At 44.8% G+C, this 22,361-nt stretch overlaps 1 protein-coding gene across 1 annotated transcript; it reads right to left on the bottom strand.

The window, feature by feature from the left end:
- Positions 1 to 8,716: 8,716 nt before the first annotated feature.
- On the bottom strand, positions 8,717 to 10,242 carry LOC115156471 (complement C1q-like protein 2). The gene is made up of 5 exons (XM_029703891.1): positions 10,233 to 10,242; positions 9,986 to 10,069; positions 9,700 to 9,786; positions 9,450 to 9,581; positions 8,717 to 9,003 (listed from the first exon to the last, which is right to left on the bottom strand). Exons 1-5 carry the CDS (start codon positions 10,240 to 10,242, stop codon positions 8,855 to 8,857), a joined length of 462 nt encoding a protein of 153 aa, XP_029559751.1. The 3' UTR covers positions 8,717 to 8,854.
- Positions 10,243 to 22,361: the final 12,119 nt, after the last annotated feature.

The raw sequence follows: 22,361 nt of genomic DNA, 5'->3' as shown, positions 1-22,361 counted from the left end.
AATCCCCCTGTTTTGTGAATGTTGTGTTCTGCTACAGGGATCTTCACAGCACCAGTGAAAGGTGGTTTCAGGTTTTATGGTGGTGGTTCAGTTCCTACAACTGCTGGCTTGCATAAGAATGGGCATCAAAGAGCTATTGCACATATTGTCAAGCTAGCCATGTTGTTAATTCCTCCAATGGAGTGTCACTGCTGCTGGAGGTAGGAGATGTGGTCTACATGCATCTCTGGGCTGGGAGAAAGATATATGATGATGGAAATCGCCACAGTACCTTCAGTGGTCATCTACTCTTCACTATGTAGGAGGGTTTGTAAAATACTACCTGATGGGGTGTCTGGTCTTTGTTGTGTTAATGTTATATTTCTGAAGAGATTTATATTTAACTAGGCAAATCAGTTAAGAACAAGTTCTTATTTACAATGACGGCCTACCCCAGCCAATTGTGTGCCGCCCTATGGGACTCCCAATCACTGCTGGATGTGATGCAGCCTGGATTCAAACCAGGTACTGCAGTAATGCCTTTTGCACTGAGATGCAGTGTCTTAGACCATTTATTCTTTGCCAAGATAATTCATACACCTGACATGTGTGGCATATCAATACGCTGATTAAACAGCATGATCATTACACAGGTGCACCTTGTGCTGGTGACAATAAAAGGCCACTCTAAAATGTGCAGTTATGTGACACAACACAATGCCACAGATGTCTCAAGTTTTGAGGGAGCGTGCAATTGGCATGCTGGCTGCAGGAATGTCCAACAGAGCTGTTGCCAGAGAATTTAATGTTCATTTCTCTACCATAAGCCGCCTCCAACATCATTTTAGAGAATTTGGCAGTACGTCCAACCGGCCTCACAACCACAGACCACATGTAACTACACCAGTCCAGGACCTCCACATCCGGCTTCATCACCTGTGGAAACATCTGAGACCAGCCACCTGGACACTTGAAAAAACTGTGGCTTTCCGCAACCAAAAATAATTTCTGCACAAACTGTCAGAAACCGTCTCAGGGAAGCTCATCTGCGTGCTCGTCGTCCTCACCAGGGTCTTGACCTGACTGCAGTTCGGCATCGTAACCGACTTCAGTGGGCAAATGATCACCTTCGATGGCCACTGGCACGCTGGAGAAGTGTGCTCTTCACGGATGATTCCCGGTTTCAACTGTACCGGGATTTCAATTGACTGATTTCCTTATATGAATTGTAAACTCAGTAAAATCTTAGAAATTGTTGCATGTTGTGTTTATATTTTTGTTCAGTGTAATTTAAAGGTACACTACATGGCCAAAAGAATGTGGACACCCCTTCAAATGATCTATTTCAGTCACACAAGTCGCTGACAGGTGTATAAAATCGAGCACACAGCCATGCAATCTCCATAGACAAAACCTGGTAGTAGAATGTCCCGTACTGAAGTGACTTTCAACTTGGCACCGTCATAGGGTGCCACCTTTCCAACAAGTGAGTTAGTCAAATTTCTGCTCTGCAAGAGCTGCTTCGGTCAGCTGTAAGTGCTGTCATTGTGAAGTGGAAATGTCTAGGAGCAACAACGTCTCAGCCGCGAAGTGGTAGGCCACACAAGCTCACAGAACGGGAGCCGAGTGCTGAAGCGCTCAGTGCGTAAAAATCATCTGTCCTCGGTTGCAACACTCACTACCGAGTTCCAAACTTCCTCTGGAAGCAATGTCAGCACAATAACTGCTCATCAGGAGCTTAATGAAATGGGTTTCAATGGCCGAGCAGCCGCACACAAGCCTCAGATCACCATGTACAACGCCAAGCGTCCGCCAGAGTGGCGTAAAGCTGGTGTCTCTGTGTGTGTGCCCTGTGTGGTTCAGTCGGTAGAGCATGGTGCTTGCAACACCAGGGTTGTGGGTTCCCTTCCCACAGGGGACCAACATGAAAAAGTGTCCACACACTACAGTTAGTTTCTCTGGATAAGCGTGTCTGCTAAATGACTCAACTGTATCTTAGTATTGAATTTTTAGCTTTATTTCACAATACCTAAAACAGTGTTTACTAGTCTTGAATGTACAGTAGAAAATACGTTGGAAGTGGTAAATATATTTTTATACATTGATTTAAAACGTCATACTGTACAATATAATACTTACAAGACACTTATATTTTAAGCCTTCCCTGTGGCTCAGTTGGTAGAGCATGGTGTTTGCAACGCTAGCATGGTGTTTGCAACGCCAGGGTTGTGGTGTCGATTCCCACGGGGGACCAGTATGGGAAAAAAAGATGTATGAAATGTATGCATTCACTACTGTAAGTTGCTCTGGATAAGAGCGTAGGATAAATGTCATTTGTTATAATTTTCCTAATTTCAACACTGAGAGATGTATTTCTTATATTTTATTTCAACTACTTTTCACATTGACAACTATCTTAGTTTAAACTAACAGAGAGCGAATGGAGAGCTTCCAACGCTAAGACAATGTTACTAAAAAGTTCTGAATATTTTCCAGCACAGATACAGTACCTTCAGAAAGTACTCATACCCCTTGACTTATTCCACATTTTGTTGAGTTACAGCCTGAATTTAAAATGTATGAAATATTTTTTTCCCCCTCACCCATCTACACACAATACCCCATAATGGCAAAGTGAAAACATGTGTGACGTTTTTGCAAATGTATTGAAAATGAAATACATAAATTTGTAATTTACATAAGTATTCACACCCCTTTGTTATGATACACCAAATTGAGCTCAGGTGCATCTAATTTCCTTTGATCATCCTTGAGATGTTTGTACGACTTGATTGGAGTCCACCTGTGGCCAATTCAATTGTTTGGACATGACTTAGAAGAAACACACCTGTCTATATAATGTACCACTGTTGACGGTGCATGTCAGAGAAGAAACTATACCATGAAGTCCAAGGAACTGTCTGGAGATCTCTGAGATAGAATTGTAATAAGGCATATATCTGGGGAAGGCTATAATACCATTTATAGAGTGTTTAACGTCTCCAAGAGCACAGTGTCTCCATTATTGGGTGTTACGGATACAGGTATCCTGAGTGTGTATCCTGTGTGTGTATTTATTTTCTCTCCTTCTCTCCTCACAGGTGGCAATCATCATTCCTCAATCAGTCACCAATCAGTCATCAATCAGTCGCTAATCAGAAGACACCTGCTCCTTTTCCATTACCCAATCACAGCCCCTTTCCCTTGGTTTAAAAACCCAGTCAGTTGTTTTCTCTGGAGCGCGATCTCTTTGTGTTTCAATCTCTATATGTCATTCAATCTCTCTCGCTTTGTATGCAGAGATCTCTCTTTTGTTTTTGCAACTACATGTCACTTTGTCCATTATCCTGTGAGTATTGTTTTGTTATGGTGTTTGACTGTTTATTTGATGATGGGAAAAGGGGGTACCAAGACAAGTCGCCCATGGGCATACATTACCCGTAGGTAAATATTGTTTAAAGAACACTAGTTAGAACTGGGCGGACCACCCACTGTATTTTATTGGTTAGTTAGCTAGCTGTTGTTGAAGCAGGTAGACTAGCTTACGGGTGTTTTTGAATACTTATTATTTCTTTCCTTGGGTCCAGCTCAGCCCCTTTTCCCGCCCCCCTTTACCGTGTGTTTAAAAATAAACCATGAGTGTTTGACGGTAGATTTAAGTTGTCTGTGGTTTTTGAGCTCACTGTTCCTTTTCACTGTTAATAATTTGCATGAGTTATGTTACAGATCTCGTTTCCATCCCCCCTAGACTGCAGGGCTGAGTTATGTTACGGGTCTCGTTTCCATCCCCCCTAGACTGCAGGGCTGAGTTATGTTACGGGTCTCGTTTCCATCCCCCCTAGACTGCAGGGCTGAGTTATGTTACGGGTCTCGTTTCCATCCCCCCTAGACTGCAGGGCTGAGTTATGTTACGGGTCTCGTATCCATCCCCCCTAGACTGCAGGGCTGAGTTATGTTACGGGTCTCGTTTCCATCCCCCCTAGATTGCAGGGCCGAGTTATGTTACGGGTCTCGTTTCCATCCCCCCTAGACTGCAGGGCCGAGTTATGTTACGGGTCTCGTTTCCATCCCCCCTAGACTGCAGGGCCGAGTTATGTTACGGGTCTCGTATCCATCCCCCCTAGACTGCAGGGCTGAGTTATGTTACGGGTCTCGTATCCATCCCCCCTAGACTGCAGGGCTGAGTTATGTTACGGGTCTCGTTTCCATCCCCCCTAGACTGCAGGGCTGAGTTATGTTACGGGTCTCGTATCCATCCCCCCTAGACTGCAGGGCCGAGTTATGTTACGGGTCTCGTTTCCATCCCCCCTAGACTGCAGGGCTGAGTTATGTTACGGGTCTCGTATCCATCCCCCCTAGACTGCAGGGCTGAGTTATGTTACGGGTCTCGTTTCCATCCCCCCTAGACTGCAGGGCTGAGTTATGTTACGGGTCTCGTATCCATCCCCCCTAGACTGCAGGGCCGAGTTATGTTACGGGTCTCGTATCCATCCCCCCCTAGACTGCAGGGCCAAAGGGATTCGTAACATTGGGAAATTGAATAAAATATGGAACTACCCAGACTCTGGCCGTCTGACCAAACTGAGCAGCCGAGAAAGAAGGACCTTGGTCAGGGAGGTGACCAAGAACCCATTGACCAATCTGACAGAACTACAGAGTTCCTTGGTTGAGATGGGAGAACCTGACAGAAGGACAACAGTCTCTACAGCACTTCACCAATCTGGGCTTAATGGGAGAGTGACCAGACAGAAGCCACTCCTGAGAAAAAGGCACATTACAGCACACCTGGAGTTCGCAAAAAGTAATGTGAAAGATTCTGAGAGTGTAAGGCAAAAGATTATGTGGTCTGATGAGACAAAAACATTTCTCTTTGGCCTGAATGCAAAGTGCTATGTCTGGAGATAACCAGGCATAGCTCAGCACCCGTCTAACACCATCCATTCTGTGAAGCATGGTGGTGGTAGCGTCGTGCTATGGGGATGCTTTTCAGCATCTGGGAGACTGGTAAGGATAGAGGGAACAATGAATGGAGCCAAATACAGGTTAATCCTTAATGAGAACCTGCTTCAGAGTGCAAACAACCTTAGACTGGGCAAAGATTCATGTTCCAACAGTACAATGATCCCAGTATACAGCCAAACAAACATTGGAATGGCTTCACAACAAGAATGTGAAAGTCCTTGAGTGGCCTAGCTAAAGCCCAGACTTGAATCCCATAAAAAATCTGTGGAAAGACTTGAAGATTGCTGTTCACCGCAGCTCCCATTTATATCCTGTCCTCTTACACCATGACCTGGTGATAACAGGGACACATGAAGCATTAAGGTGATAAATCAAACTGATTCACCTCATGATTAGTTTTATCTGATTTCTATGGTCCTATAATAACCATGTGACACAGCATACAGAACAAAGAATGCCTAAATGTCAATACCAGTTTTATAATATATTTACCTTTGCCTTTTGGTCTAAATTGTTATTTAAGTGATAATGCCCGAGAAGCCAGTTTTTGGAGGCTATATTGGCACGGTAGGCCCGAGATGAAGTCAAGGTCTTAGAGTTAATTGGGCTCTCGAATGGTGCAGTGTTCTAAGACACTGCATCTCAGCGCAAGTTGTGTCACTGTAGTACATGGTTCAAATCCAGGCTGCATCACATCTGGCTGTGATTGGGAGTCCCATAGGGCGCTACACAATTGTCCCGGTGTAGGCCGTCATTGTAAGTAAGAATTTGTTCTTAACTGACTTGCCTAGTTAAATCTTTTTTTAAATAATGTAAGTGATAATGCCCGAGAAGCCATGGTTTGGAGAATATATTGGCACAGCTGTTGTTAGCAAACCATGCCAATATATCCTCCAAATACCGGCTTTGAGGCCATTATCCCCTTTATACAACGGGTTACCAACATATTCAAATAATTATTGAAATATGTTTAATTAACGTTATTTTGATGCATTTATTCATACTATTTCATCCTTCCACAAGATATAGTCACATACAAATCTAGGGTTGCTTCCCAAGCCGGCTGGTCGTTCGTTCATTCGTTCGGTTGCTAGAGACGCGACCCAGTCGTTCAGCTTTTTTGTTCTATATCTATGGACGCGACCCAGTTGTTAAGTCTTTTTGTTCTATATCTATGGACGTGACCCAGTTGTTTGTCCTAAATGTTCCATTGCCATACTGGCTGGCAACGTTCTTATCCCTAGCCTACTACGGCTAACATGCAGTCACGTCAAACAGTGCTGCCAGAATAATAACAAAGTAGGGACATTTGCATTTGTTTAAGCTGACATTTATTTGGATATATCCATAACAAAGAGCTAATGAGGCGTGATTTCGCCTGACATAGTTAATTTGCTCACTTGTCAGAACACTTGTTCAGAGGAGCTAGCCAACAACACAGCTAACACAATCACTTCAAACTGAAGCTGGAACGACAGCAAACTAGCTGCACTTCATTTCATTTGACCTTTTTTCAATTGACATTTCTTTGTATATATCCATAAAAATGATGCCAGCTGATTCATGATTTCGACTGGCTGATAAACGCAGCCTGCCTGTCTGTCTCATCCTGACTCCTGACATGTTCATTACTATGGGACAGCTGGAGATCGAATTTGAATATTGAAACAATATTGCAAATGTCAGAGAGACAGACAGCAAGGATTTTACAAATCCCCGCTGTTGAAAAGTAAATGTTAGTCTAAAAGAAATGTGAGATAATATCTAGATGCTTTTTAAAGTGGAGATCAAAGTACCTGGCTGGGTGGATGAGACAGTGGATTGCGCAGTCAGATGGAACAGAGTAAATAGGCACTTTAACATCATAGATTCACTTGTGGAATAGACACCGGCTAAAATGCGGTTTTAACCAATCAGCATTCAGGATTAGACCCACCCGTTGAGTAATACCTCATAATATAATCTTCTAATCATTAGGTTTGGAAGTGAATTAAAGATTTACAGTCAAATATTTCCAATCAGCAAAGTAAAAGAGATACGTCCTCTCTCAGCAAAAACTACTATCATGATAATCAACAAGCCCCACCTGAAAGACGTTTGCCTTGTGTTCATGAACGGTGGTTGAAAGATTTAGTCAGTCAGTCTGTCCACGTGCACATAGTTCTCACTGTGTGTGTGTAATCACAGTACTACTAGTGCCATTCTACTAGTCATTCTTTTGATAAACACCTTATTAAATAATACTCATGTCACGCCCTGACCTTAGAGATCCTTTTATGTCTCTATTTTGGTTGGTCAGGGCGTGAGTTGGGGTGGGCATTCTATGTCCCTTTTTCTATGTTTGGTATTTCTTCGTTTCGGCCGGGTATGGCTCTCCATCAGGGACAGCTGGATATCGTTGTTGCTGATTGGGAGCCATACTTAGGCAGCCTGTTTTCCTTTGGGTTTTGTGGGTGGTTATTTTTTGTTTAGTCATTTGTTACCTGACAGAACTGTTTAGCTGTTGCACTTTGTTTTTTTTGATTCAGTGTTCATTCAAATAAATTTCATGATGAGCACTAACCACGCTGCGCCTTGGTCTACTCCCTTCAACAGCCGTTACAACTCAAGACAATGTTGACTAGTGTTCAATTTACTAGTGGGTGGGGGGGAGTGAGGGGGGTCAACATCTAAATACATGAATTAAAGAAGTCTTAGTGGACAGTATAATATTTACATGTGATAAGGGAATTTATATGTTTAAGGTACTGACTAAAGAATTCCACCCTGAAACGTAATTATTAGATTATGTAACATGTATATAGAATGATTAAAGTGTCACGCCCTGACCTTAGAGAGACGTTTTATTTTCCTCTAGTTTGGTTAGGTCAGGGTGTGATATGGGATGGAGCAATCTAGGTTGTTGTATTTCTATGATCTGTTCTATGTTTTCTATTTCTTTGTGTTGAGCCGAGTATGGTTCCTAATCAGAGGCAGCTGTCTATCGTTGTCTCTGATTAGGAATCATACTTAGGCAGCCCTTTTTCCCTCCTTCTGTGTGGGATATTGTTTTTGTACAGCTTAGTATAGCCTGCAGAACGTGACGTTTGTTTTCCATTGTTTGTTGTTTTGTTTTAGTGTTCTGAGTTCAAATAAATATTTGTCATGAGCACTCACCACGCTGCACCTTGGTCTACTCCTTACGATGATCGTCACATAAAGTGATAAACTTAAGTCCAATAAGGTTTGGTCAAGACCAGTAAGGGAGAGAAATGTGTGTGACTAAGAAAATACAGAGGACAATTAAACTATTCATGACCTGACCTGGTTGGAACTCTAAGAAACTTACGACAGGAAAGGGAGTCCTGTCAAGGTCCCTCTAATCTCGGGAGGATAGAACTGCCAGCCTGGTAGTGATAAACGAGGAATGCGGATTGTGGGAAAAGATACAGCCCACCTACTGTTTGTGTGTCTGTATGTGCGTGTAAGGAGGTGGGGGAAATGGGAGTTATAAAATGTAATGTCTTTGCATTTTTGACTTTAGAACGTTCTCTGAAAAAAACTTTACGAACCTTTTTCAAAAGCTGAGTCTTTGCCTAATTATTATTAAACCCAGGGTCTTACAAACCTCGGGGATTGGTCAAAGCTTAAATAATTGTTAGTTATCATCATTGGGATTGAAAATTCTCGTGACAACATGACATTAATATTTTCATTTTGAGTATATTTTTTAAATTATTTTTCTATTTTGAAAACTTGGATACGATATGTTTTTTTTAAAATCTTGTTCATTTCACCTACTTTTCTCCTTGAGAACTACCTTAGTTTGAACTGTTAGAGAGTAAATGGAGAACTTTCAACACTAAGACAATGTTGTTAAAATGTCTGAATATTTTCCTGTACAGATAACTCATACAGTCCTTCAATAATCCTCCTACATAGTGAAGAGCAGGTGACCACTGAAGGTACTGTGGCGATTTGCATCATCATATATCTTTCTCCCAGCCCAGAGATACATGTTGACCACATCTCCTACTTCCAGCAGCAGTGACACTCCATTGGAGGAATTCATTCCACCAGTAGCTTGTACAGCATGTACAATAGTGTCATGTCCTGACCAGTAATAGGGGTTATTTGTTATTGTAGTTTGGTCAGGGCGTGGCAGGGGGTATTTGTTTTATGTGGTTCGGGGGTTGTGTGTATGTAGAGGGGTATTGTATTTATGTGTTCCGGGGTTTTTGGTGTATGTTCTTGTTTTGGTATTCTAGGTTTTCTATGTTGTGTATTTCTTTGTTGGCCGGGAGTGGCTCTGAATCAGGAACAGCTGTACATCGTTGTTTCTGATTGAGAGTCATACTTAAGGAGCTTGTTTTCACCTGTTTGTTGGTGGGTAGTTGTATTTTGCACTGCTGTTATTATAGCCTGCGAAATGTCGGTCTGTCGTTCTTTGTTTATTGTTTTTTTGTGTTCACTTTATAAATAAAATAATTATGAGCACGCAACCCGCTGCGCCTTGGTCTAATCTCTACGACAGCCGTGACAAATAGCTATATGATATCCATTCTTATGCAAGAGTGCAGATGTATAAACTGAACTATCACCCCCTGCATAGATGTAAAACCTGAAGAGGTAGAGTCCTCTCACTGGTGCTGTGAAGATCCCTGTATCAGAACACAACATTCACATAGAAACAGTCATCAGAGATGATACGAGGACAGAGGATTATTAATAACTATGTTTCACAGACTTATGAATACTGATTATATGAATAAAGTGGACCTGTAGTGGGGTTATAAGCATTGCCAATGTTTGAGTAGATATTTCTGTAGACCAGGGTGATTCCAGTGTTGAAGGGTCCAGTGTGTCCTTATTGACCAGGTGCTGCTAGTGAGGCTGAGAAAGCCACCTTCCTGTCTGTGGGACAGAGATGAGTCAACACTACTTTATCTAACTGGACACCAGGTCGTGTAGATTAGACATGATATCAAGAATAAGGTCAGTCATTCAGACCATATATATATATATTAATACTGTCAGAACTAATACTTCATTTTCCTCCCATTACCTTGACTGTTTCTCTTCAGAACTTCAACGTGGCTCTCAGTGATGTTAGAACGAGTATCCATGGAGTTTAGTTTCACTGCTTGTGCTGAAATCAGATACATGAACAATAAACAAGTCAGTGAGATTTAGTATAAATGACTCATGATGTCATCTTAAATAGTATAAAATAGACTTTGGGTCTGTACCTAGACTAGGATTAAGACCTTTGTGTAATAACAACAGCTATGAAAGAGATCATTCTGGTTTACCTTCATTCATTTTGATCAGTTCCTCCACCTAGCTCTCACTGGCTGTCAGTCGGCTCACACTGGCTGTCAGTCGGCTCTCACCGTCTGTCAGTCGGCTCTCACCGTCTGTCAGTCGGCTCTCACCGGCTGTCAGTCGGCTCTCACCGGCTGTCAGTCGGCTCTCACCGTCTGTCAGTCGGCTCTCACCGGCTGTCAGTCGGCTCTCTGACCTTTGCCTTTTGGTCTCATTGGTTATTACCTCACAATAGTCTTCTAATCATTAGGTTTGAAATGAATGAATGATTTTGAATTATATTTTTCATCAACAAAGTAAAACAGAAATGTGCCCTCTCAGCAAAACTCATATAATCATATACAGTGTCACGCCCTGACCAGGTGAACTCGGGTATTTTGGTCAGGGTGTGTCATGTTGGGTATTTTTCCTTGGTTTGTTTTCTATCTTTTCGTTATAGCCTTGGTTTAGCTCTATGTGGCTAATTTCTATGTTGGGTTCTGTCGATTCCCAATCAGAGACAGGTGTCGCTAGTTGCCTCTGATTGGGATCACATTTAAGTTCCTTTTCCCCCACGCTGTTTGTGGGGTGTTGTCTCTTTGTGTTTTGAGCAAGTAACGGTTCGTCTATTCTTTGTTGTGTTTTGGATACGTGTTTATTTTCGTGTTTCAATAAACATGTGTTCACTCCCAGCTGCGTTTTGGTCCGCTTCCTCATCACCCGACGACGATCGTGACAGAACACCCCACCAATACTGGACCAAGCAGCGTGAGGAGGAGGAAGCGCTAATCGACGCCCTCCTTAGATGGGACCTGTTGACGGCAGAGGAGCAAGCCGTCAGGCATAGGAGACCGATAAAGAGGGACGCTGACGATGGAGGACCCTGGGCGAAGAGGGAGACCCAGGCGATGGAGGAGACGCCGGCCAGCAGACGGGGTCGCAGGCATCGGTCGAGGAGGCCCGGAAGACACCCCCAATAATTTTTTTGGGGGGGGCTAATGGGGTGGTCCGGAAGGGCAGAGGAAGAGCCCAGACCACTGCTCTCGTGGGGGATGACGGCGGAGGAGGAGACGAAGATGAGGCGGTTGATTGAGGACCTGCTGAGGGAAGATCTGGAGGAGGAGCCATGGGAAGCGGAGTTGCGCGCTGTGTCGCCAGTGCGCCCGCACAGCCCGGTGCGTCCGGTGGACATGCCCAGCACATGCCGTGCTAGGATGGGCATCCAGCCAGGACGAGTGGCTAAACCGGCTCCACGCTTCAGTTCACCAGTGCGTGTTCACAGTCCTGTCTGGCCCGTCCCTGCTCCCCGCACCAAGTCCACAGTGCATGTCCCCAGTCCTGTCCGGCCCGTTCCTGTGCCACGCACCAAGCCCACTGTGTGTGTCCACAGTCCTGTCCGGCCCGTCCCTGCTCCCCGCATCAAGCCCAGGGTGCGTGTCGCTAGCCCGGTAAGCCCCGTCCCTGCTCCCCGCACCAAGCCCAAGGTGCGTGTCCCTAGTCTGGTACGGCCTGTCCCTGCTCCCCGCACCGATCCAGTGGTGTGGGTCGCTAGCCCGGTACGCCCCGTCCCTGCTCCCCGCACCAAGCCCAAGGTGCGTGTCCCTAGTCTGGTACGGCCCTTCCCTGCTCCCCGCACCTATCCAGTGGTGTGGGTCGCTAGCCCGGTACGCCCCGTCCCTGCTCCCCGCACCAAGCCTAAGGTGCGTGTCCCTAGTCTGGTACGGCCCGTCCCTGCTCCCCGCACCTATCCAGTGGTGTGGGTCGCTAGCCCGGTATGCCACGTCCCTGCTCCCCGCACCAAGCCCAAGGTGCGTGTCCTTAGTCTGGTACGGCCCGTCCCTGCTCACAGCACCTATCCAGTGGTGTGGGTCGCTAGCCCGGTACGCCCCGTCCCTGATCCCCGCACCAAGCCCAGGGTGCGTGTCCCCAGTCCTGTCCGGCCCATTCCTGTTTCCAGCACCAAGCCCACGGTGCGTGTCCACAGTCCTGTCCGGCCTGTTCCTGTTCCCCGCACCAAGCCCACGGTGCGTGTCCACAGTCCTGTCCGGCCCGTCCCTGCTCCCCGCACCAAGCCCACGGTGCGTGTCCACAGTCCTGTCCGGCCCGTTCCTGTTCCCCGCACCAGGTTAGTGGTGCGTGTTCCCAGTCCGGCCCGGCCCGTTCCTGCTGCCCGCACCAAGCCAGTGGTGCGTGTTCCCAGTCCGGCCCGGCCCGTTCCTGCTCCCCGCACCAAGCCAGTGGTGCGTGTTCCCAGTCCGGCCCGGCCCGGCCCGTTCCTGCTGCCCGCACCAAGCCAGTGGTGCGTGTTCCCAGTCCGGCACGGCCCGTGTCCGGTCCACCGGTGCCCAATCCTGTTCCGGTCGACGGCTCCGCTCCGGAGCCTGGGCATGCCGCTCCACAGTGGTCCAGTCCGGGCCAGAGGGGTAGGGCTAAGGTGGAGGCGGGGGAAAGAACACGCCCGGGGCCAGAGCCTCCACCGAGGGTGAGGCACCCACCCGGGTCCCCCCCCTAATAGACTTAAGTTTGGTGCGCCGGGAGTACGCACCGTTGGGAGGGGGGTACTGTCACGCCCTGACCAGGTGAACTCGGGTATTTTGGTCAGGGTGTGTCATGTTGGGTATTTTTCCTTGGTTTGTTTTCTATCTTTTCGTTATAGCCTTGGTTTAGCTCTATGTGGCTAATTTCTATGTTGGGTTCTGTCGATTCCCAATCAGAGACAGCTGTCGCTAGTTGCCTCTGATTGGGATCACATTTAAGTTCCTTTTCCCCCACGCTGTTTGTGGGGTGTTGTCTCTTTGTGTTTTGAGCAAGTAACGGTTCGTCTATTCTTTGTTGTGTTTTGGATACGTGTTTATTTTCGTGTTTCAATAAACATGTGTTCGCTCCCAGCTGCGTTTTGGTCCGCTTCCTCATCACCCGACGACGATCGTGACGTACAGTATCAACAAGCCACATCTGAACGTCGTTTATCTTGTGTTCATGGATGGTGTCAATGTTTACATGATTTTGGTTGAAGGTATCAGTGCTCACCTGTGCACAAATGTGTGTGTGAGAGAGAGACAGACACAGAAAGGAGAGAAGAGAGAGACACCGAGAAAGAGTCACAGAGACAGAAGAATGTGTATGACATGATAAGTTATTATTCCAGTCGTTTGATACTTTATTACACAACACAGTGTTCACTAGTCTTCCAGGTACTTTATTACACAACACAGTGTTCACTAGTCTTCCATGTACTTTATTACACAACACAGTGTTCACTAGTCTTCTAGGGGCTTTAGGAGAAATTGCATGACATAAATGATCTAAAATCAGCATTTATTCAACACAATTTGTAGCTACATTATAATATTGGGTAACACTTTACTTGACACCCAGTGTCATAACATGTTTTAACACTGTCATAACCATGTCATAATATGTCATAACAGCTGACTCAACTTGTCATAACCTGTCATGACCCATATATTTACACCTGTTGTAACATACTGTATATTGCATTATTTTATGGCTGGTTATGACACCTTCGTAAGAGTGTCAAAACCCACATTTATTCAAATAATGTTTTTCCCTGCCAGGAAGTTTCATTATGTTTGAACGTTTTTTTCTCCAATCCTTCGTTGTAGTTGTAATGACTTCTTTAAAGTCATGTTTTTATTTCATCATATTTTAAATACTTGTAGAAATTACACTTCATGACACTGTCATGAAGCATTGTGGCCATCCTGTCTCACTTTACTTGGACTAAGAAAATACACTTTATGAAACTGTCAGGAAGCATTATGACCATCATAAACATATAAACCAGATTGGCCTATCACGTACATGCCCTTATATCATCCCATTCATCAGCAACAGGGCATGTCTGACATCAATGTGTGTGCATTTACAACCATAATTTAATACGGTCAATTAAAAAATGAATATAACATAAACATACTGTTGACAAGTATGACAGCAGCATACCACCCTGCATCCAACTGCTGGCTTGCTTCTGATGCTAAGCAGGGTTGGTCCTGGTCAGTCCCTGGATGGGAGACCAGATGCTGCTGGAAGTGGTATTGGAGGGCCAGTAGGAGGCACTCTTTCCTCTGGTCTAAAAAATATCCCAATGCACCAGGGCAGTGATTGGGGACACTGTCCTGTGTAGGGTGCCGTCTTTCGGATGGGACGTTAAACGGGTGTCCTGACTCTCTGAGGTCATTAAAGATCCCATTGCACTTATCGTAAGAGTAGGGGTGTTAACCCCGGTGTCCTGGCTAAATTCCCAATCTGGCACTCATACCATCACGGCTGTCTAATCATCCCCAGCTTACAATTGGCTCATTCATCCCCCTCCTCTCCCCTGAAACTATTCCCCAGGTCATTGCTGTAAATGAGAATGTGTTCTCAGTCAACTTACCTGGTTAAATAACGGTAAAATAAATAAATAAAAAAGTAGACTTTGGTGTAATGGAATGTTTTGCCTTGTGTGGCTGGTTTAGTGGGTTTTAACACTCTTTTGTGGGTGTCATAACCAGCCATAAAATAATGCAATATATGGCACAACAGGTCTCAATATATACGTGTCATTACAGTGTTAAGAACATATTATAACAGGTTATGACATGTTGTTACCTGTTAAGACACATTATGACATGGCTATGACCGTGTAATGACGCTGGGCGTCAAGTGTTGCCTAATATTGACATGACAAAGACAACACACCCCATCAGGTAGTATTTTACCAACCCTCCTACATGGTGAAGAGTAGATGCCCACTGAAGGTGCTGTGGTGACTTTCATTATCATATATCTTTCTCCCAGCCCAGAGATGCATGTAGATCACATCTCCTACCTCCAGCAGCAGTGACACTCCATTGGAGGAATTAATACCACCACTAGAATGGTCAGCATGTGCAATAGCTATATGATGTCCATTCTTATGCAAGACTGCAGATGTAGCAACTGAACTCTCACCCCATCCATAGATGTAAAACCTGAACAGGTAGAGTCCTCTCACTGGTGCTGTGAAGATCCCTGTATCAGAACACAACATTCACATAGAAACAGTCATCAGAGATGATATGAGGACAGAGGATTATTAATAACTATGTTTTCACACAGACTTATAAATACTGATGATATGAATATAATGTACCTGTAGTGGGGTTATAAGCATTGCCAATGTTTGAGTAGATATTTCTGTAGACCAGGGTGATTCCAGTGTTGAAGGGTCCAGTGTGTCCTTATTGACCAGGTGCTGCTAGTGAAGCTGAGAAAGCCACCTTCCTGTCTGTGGGACAGAGATGAGTCAACACTACTTTATCTAACTGGACACTAGTTGGTGTAGATTAGACATGTTATCAACTATAAGGTCAGTCATTCAGACCATATATATATATATAAATACTGTCAGAACTAGTACTTAAAATTCCTCCCATTACCTTGACTGTTTCTCTTCAGAACTTCAACATGGCTCTCAGTGATGTTAGAACGAGTCTCCATGGAGTTTAGTTTCACTGCTTGTGCTGAAATCAGATACATGAACAATAAACAAGTCAGTGAGATTTAGTATAAATGACCCATGATGTCATCTTAATTAGTATAAAATACAGTTTGGGTCTGTACCTAGACTCAGATTAAGACATTTGTGTTATATCAACAGCTATGAAAGAGATTATTCTGATTTACCTTCATTCATTTTGCTCAGTTCCTCCACTTTGGATTTCAGCTGAACTTTCAGTTCCTCCACCAGACTCTCACTTGCTGTCAAACGGCTCTCACTGGCTCTCAGTCGGGCCTCCATGGCTCCCAGTTCAGTCTTTGTGTGTCTCAGCTCAACTCTCTGCTCTGCCATCATGGTGCTCATCTCTCTCAGCACAGTGTGGATGTCAGGCTGGCAGGTTTGCTGGCTGTGTGTTAATGCAGCTTCAGCTCTCTGTTTGTCAGTCTGAATGTCATTCCCTCTGCTCTCTCTGTCCTCATAGTCAACCTGCTGGATCTCATTCACACCGACTCCATCTCTGTCTTTGTGGACCTGGGCTCCAGACAGACAGCAGTGCAGCAACACCAGCAGAGATACAACACTCTTCATTCTCATTCCTGGGTGATGATTTCCTCTTCTTGTGGTTATTTCTGCTGTTATTTTGGAGTCTCAGTTGTCCCTTTTATATCCTGTCCTCTTAAACCATGACCTGGTGATAACTGGGACACGTGTAGATATGAAGCCTAACAACAAGGTGATAAATCAAACTGATTCACCTCATAATCACTTTTATATGATTTCTGTGGTCCTGTAATAACCATGTGACACAGCAAACAGAACATAGAATGTCTAAATGTCAATAGCAGGTTTATAATATAATGACCTTTGGCTTTTGGTCTCATTGGTTATTACCTCATAATATAGTCTTCTAATCATTAGGTTTGGAAGTGAAGAGTAGTTGAGAAGGTGGAAAGTTTGAAGTTCCTCAGCGTACACATCACAGACAAAATGAAATGGTCCACCCACACAGACAGCGTGGTGAAGAAGGCGCAACAGCACCTTTTCAACCTCAGGATGCTGAAGAAATTTGGCTTGTCACCAAAAACACTCACAAACTTTTACAGATGCACAATCGAGAGCATTCTGTCGGGCTGTATCACCGCCTGGTACGGCAACTGCTCCGCCCACAACCGTAAGGCTCTCCAGAGGGTAGTGAGGTCTGCACAACGCATCACCGGGGGCAAACTACCTGCCCTCCAGGACACCTACACCACCTGATGTCACAGGAAGGCCAAACCACTCGAGCCACTGCCTGTTCACCCCACTATCATCCAGAAGGTGAGGTCAGTACAGGTGCATCAAAGCTGGGACTGAAAGACTGAAAAACAGCTTCTATCTCAAGGCCATCAGACTATTAAACAGCCATCACTAACATTGAGTGGCTGCTGCCAACATACAAACTCAATCTCTAGCCACGTTAATAATTAATAATAAAAAAATGTATCACTAGTCACTTAAACAATGCCACTTTATGTATTGTTTACATACCTTACATTATTCATCTCATATTCGAATCCAAGATGGCGTAGCAGTCAGACGTCTTTGTCCTGTCGTGTCCCTTGTAAATATCTTTTTACATATTTTTCTTCTCATATCTTTTAAAAATATTTTCATAAACCTCAACTTCTAAATACTCTCCTGCAACCCGCCTCACACAATGTGGCGTGGATCTGTTTTTTTCTAAAGTACTTCTATTTACTTCGGATCTGGAATCCCTCAACTGAAGCTAGCCAGCTAACTACCTACCAGCTATCAGTCAGCAAACCATTGCTAGCGGTCGTCAGCTAACCTTTAGCTCGTAAAGCTCTCGCCAGTTCGAACAACGTGACTCAAACCAGAGCATAACGGACCTATTATTCTTATTTATTTTTTCCCCCCATATCTCCGGATTCCTACCGCAAACTCGGAACATTTTCATCTGGATCTTCGCAACTATCTAACCGCAATCCCGGGTGACTACTCCTGGCTAGCGTTTCCATCTCGGAGCAAGCACCAATTAGCCTGAAGCTAGCCCGGCCAGGGCTCCTGTGCTACCACCGAAGCCCACTCCTGGGCTACAATATCCGGACCCCTTCTACTGCCGATACGGGGCACGGAACCCCGCCGATCCTCTACGAGTGGAATACCAACATAATATGCCCGAGGATTCCAACAGGCTCCTCAGACGCGATGTCCGCTGAAGGCCCATTATGCTAATCGCCGCCTACTAGCTACCTAGATCTACTTGGAACCCTACTAATTCCACGACTGGTCTATCGACGAAGAGGCAAAAACAGACTTACCCCCATCGCGACATCCCTCAAAGGCTAACTTGCTAGCCCCGGTCTGTTAACTGCTAGCTTGCTTGCCCCAGTCTGCTAACTGCTATCCCCGGTCTGCCAACTGCTTGCTTGCTAACCCGGTCTGCTAACTGCTAGCTTGCCAGCCCCGGTCTGCTAACTGCTAGCTTGTTTAGCCCCAGCCTACTAACAGTTAGCTTGTTAGCAAACAATGTACACGAAACGCTTCAGTCTGGTTTTAGACCCCATCATAGCACTGAGACTGCACTTGTGAAGGTGGTAAATGACCTTTTAATGACGTCAGACCGAGGTTCTGCGTCTGTCCTCGTGCTCCTAGATCTTAGTGCTGCTTTTGATACCATCGATCACCACATTCTTTTGGAGAGATTGGAAACCCAAATTGGTCTACATGGACAAGTTCTGGCCTGGTTTAGGTCTTATCTGTCGGAAAGATATCAGTTTGTCTCTGTGAATGGTTTGTCCTCTGACAAATCAACTGTAAATTTCGGTGTTCCTCAAGGTTCCGTTTTAGGACCACTATTGTTTTCACTATATATTTTACCCCTTGGGGATGTCATTCGAAAACATAATGTTAAATTTCACTGCTGTGCGGATGACACACAGCTGTATATTTCAATTTTGGGGTGAAGCCCCAAAATTGCCCTCGCTAGAAGCCTGTGTCTCAGACATAAGGAAGTGGATGGCTGCAAACTTTCTACTCTTAAACTCAGACAAAACAGAGATGCTTATTCTAGGTCCCAAGAAACAAAGAGATTTTCTGTTGAATCTGACAATTAATCTGGATGGTTGTACAGTCGTCTCAAATAAAACTGTGAAGGACCTCAGCGTTACTATGGACCCTGATCTCTCTTTTGAAGAACATATCAAGACTGTTTCAAGGACAGCTTTTTTCCATCTACGTACATTGCAAAAATCAGAAACTTTCTGTCCAAAAATGACACAGAAAAATTAATCCATGCCTTTGTTACTTCTAGGTTGGACTACTGCAATGCTCTACTTTCCGGCTACCCGGATAAAGCACAAAATAAACTTCAGTTAGTGCTAAATACGGCTGCTAGAATCCTGACTAGAACCAAAAAATTTGATCATATTACTCCAGTGCTAGCCTCCCTACACTGGCTTCCTGTTAAGGCAAGGGCTGATTTCAAGGTTTTACTGCTAACCTACAAAGCATTACATGGGCTTGCTCCTACCTATCTTTCCGATTTGGTCCTGCCGTACATACCTACACGTACGCTACGATCACAAGACGCGGGCCTCCTAATTGTTCCTAGAATTTCTAAGCAAACAGCTGGAGGCAGGGCTTTCTCCTATAGAGCTCAATTTTTATGGAATAGTCTGCCTACCCATGTGAGAGACGCAGACTCAGTCTCAACCTTTAAGTCTTTACTGAAGACACATCTCTTCAGTAGGTCCTATGATTAAGTGTAGTCTGGCCCAGGGGTGTGAAGGTGAATGGAAAGGCTGGAGCAACGAACTGCCCTTGCTGTCTCTGCCTGGCCGGTTTCCCCTCTTTCCACTGGGATTCTCTGCCTCTACCCCTATTACGGGGGCTGAGTCACTGGCTTACTGGTGTTCTTCCATGCCGTCCCTGGGAGGGGTGTGTCACTTGAGTGGGTTGAGTCACTGACGTGGTCTTCCTGTCTGGGTTGGTGCCCCCCCCCCCCCCCCCCCTTGGGCTGTGCCGTGGCGGAGATCTTTGTGGGCTATACTCGGCCTTGTCCCGGGATGGTATGTTGGTGGTTGGAGATATCCCTCCAGTGGTGTGGATGCTGTGCTTTGGCAAAGTGGGTGGGGTTATATCCTACCTGTTTGGCCCTGTCCGGGGGTTTCATCGTATGGGGCCACAGTGTCTCCTGACCCCTCCTGTCTCAGCCTCCAGTATTTATGCTGCAGTAGTTTATGTGTCGGGGGGCTAGGGTCAGTCTGTCACATCTGGAGTATTTCTCTTGTCTTTTCCGGTGTCCTGTGTGAATTTAAATATGCTCTCTCTAATTCAATCTTTCTCTTTCTTTCTTTCTTTCTCTCTCTCGGAGGACCTGAGCCCTAGGACCATGCCTCAGGACTACCTGGCTACCTACCTGACTCCTTGCTGTCCCCAGTTCACCTGGTCGTGCTGCTGCTCCAGTTTCAACTGTTCTACCTGCAGCTATGGAACCCTGACCTGTTCACCGGACGTGCTACCTGTCCCAGACCTGTTGTCCCAGACCTGCTGGAACCCTGACCTATTCACCGGACGTGCTACCTGTCCCAGACCTGCTGTTTTCAACTCTCTATAGACAGCAGGAGCGGTAGAGATACTCTCAAAGATCGGCTATGAAAAAGCCAACTGACACTTACTCTTGTGTTACTGACTTGTTGCACCCTCGACAACTACTGTGATTATTATTATTTGACAATGCTGGTCATTTATGAACATTTGAACATCTAGGCCATGTGCTGTTATAATCTCCACCCGGCACAGCCAGAAGAGGACTGGCCACCCCTCATAGCCTGGTTCCTCTCTAGGTTTCTTCCTAGGTTTTGGCCTTTCTAGGGAGTTTTTCCTAGCCACCGTGCTTCTACACCTGCATTGCTTGTTGTTTGGGGTTTTAGGCTGGGTTTCTGTACAGCACTTTGAGATATCAGCTGATGTATATCAGCTATATAAATAAATTTGATTTGATTTAGCGTCGCCCTGCTAACTGTCTGAATCGCCGTGTCCCCAGTCAGCCCAACCACTCACTGGACCCATATGTTCACTTGGCTAAGCATGCCTCTCTCTAATATCAATATGCCTCATCCATTTCTGTCCTGGTTAGTGATTACTGTCTTATTTCACTGTAGAGCCTCTAGCCCTGCTCAATATCCATTAAGCAACCATGTTGTTCCACCTCCTACATATGCGATGACATCACCTGGTTTAAACGTCTCTAAAGACTATATCTCTCTCATCATTACTCAATGCCTAGGTTTAATATGCCTTAAAACCTCTTGAGACTCTCATCCCGTTAGCGGGATCATTTTCCAGCGAAAAACTCCTAGCGACATTAGCATAACGAAATTCAATATTTTTTTTTTTTCAAATATAGGACTGTCTCATATCGTTTTATAGATACACCTCTCTTGAATCGACCCTCGTTGTCCGATTTCAAAAAGGTTTTACAGGAAAAGCACAATATTAGATTATGTTAGAGGAGTACATGGTAAAAGTAGCATCATATGAATTTTCCGACCAGGCACATGCATCACATATAACCAAAAAACAGCTAAATGCAGCACTAACCTTTTACAAACTTCATCAGATGACACACCTAGGACATCATGTTACACACAGCATGCAATCTTTTGTTCAATAAAGGTCATATTTCTATATAAAAACAGCATTTTACATCGGCACCTGACGTTGACTAACTATTTTTTCATAAAATGCGTCCCGGGAAACAGTGCTACAATTTTATAAATTACTATTCGAAAACGATTTTTTTTTTTTATATTGTCAATCTAAGATTTATAGATGAATATCTCTTGAAAACACCCGTCATAACAGATTTTAAATTAACTTTACAGGGTAATCACACTTTGAGATAAAAGGGGATGCGATACTCAGAAAATGAGCTAGAAAGCCTAGCTCGTCGCCATCTTGGAACAATCGCACATCACATCTGATCTTGTATAATATTGCCAATAATCCCTCACCTTTAGTTGTCTTCATCAGAAAGCACTTCCAGGAATCCCAGGTCCACGACAAATGTATTTTCGGTCGAAAAAGTCCATCCTTTATGTTCCATTAGCTTGCTGTTGTTAGCGCGTCCTAAGGCTGTAACCAAATGTTGATCCGTGCGCGGCACTTGGCTAACGAAAAATGACTATTTTCCCTTCGTTAGGTTTGTTCAAACATGTCAAACGTTGTATAACATTAATCTTCAGGGCCTGTTTCAACAAGAGAGCCAATCAGATTCGAGTGGGACGATTTCATTGTGTTTCAAAACGTTTCCAAAGGTGGGGGCAGACACGGCCGCCGACGTCACAATGCTGATGGCCCTCCTACTGTGACCAATTGCCACATCGTCTCCTGCACTGAGTTTCGACAGCAGAAGCTTCAAAACACTTTGTAAAGACTGGGGACATCTAGTGGATGCACTGGAAAGTGCTCAATTATCATTTTTTCACGTTGTGAATTACAGGGAAGGCTGTGAAGTCGAGTCCACAATTCAGAATCCCACTTCCTGGTTCAATCGGTCTCGGGGTTTTGACTGCCATACGAGTTCTGTTATACTCACAGACACCATTCAAACAGTTTCAGAAACTTTAGGGTGTTTTCTATCCAT

Source organism: Salmo trutta, chromosome 21 (genome assembly GCF_901001165.1).
Source record: "Salmo trutta chromosome 21, fSalTru1.1, whole genome shotgun sequence".
In the NCBI taxonomy this organism is placed as follows: Eukaryota; Metazoa; Chordata; class Actinopteri; order Salmoniformes; family Salmonidae; genus Salmo; species Salmo trutta.
The sequence above is the reverse complement of the archived record's forward strand: the minus strand, read 5'-3'. Positions and strand labels throughout refer to the sequence as shown.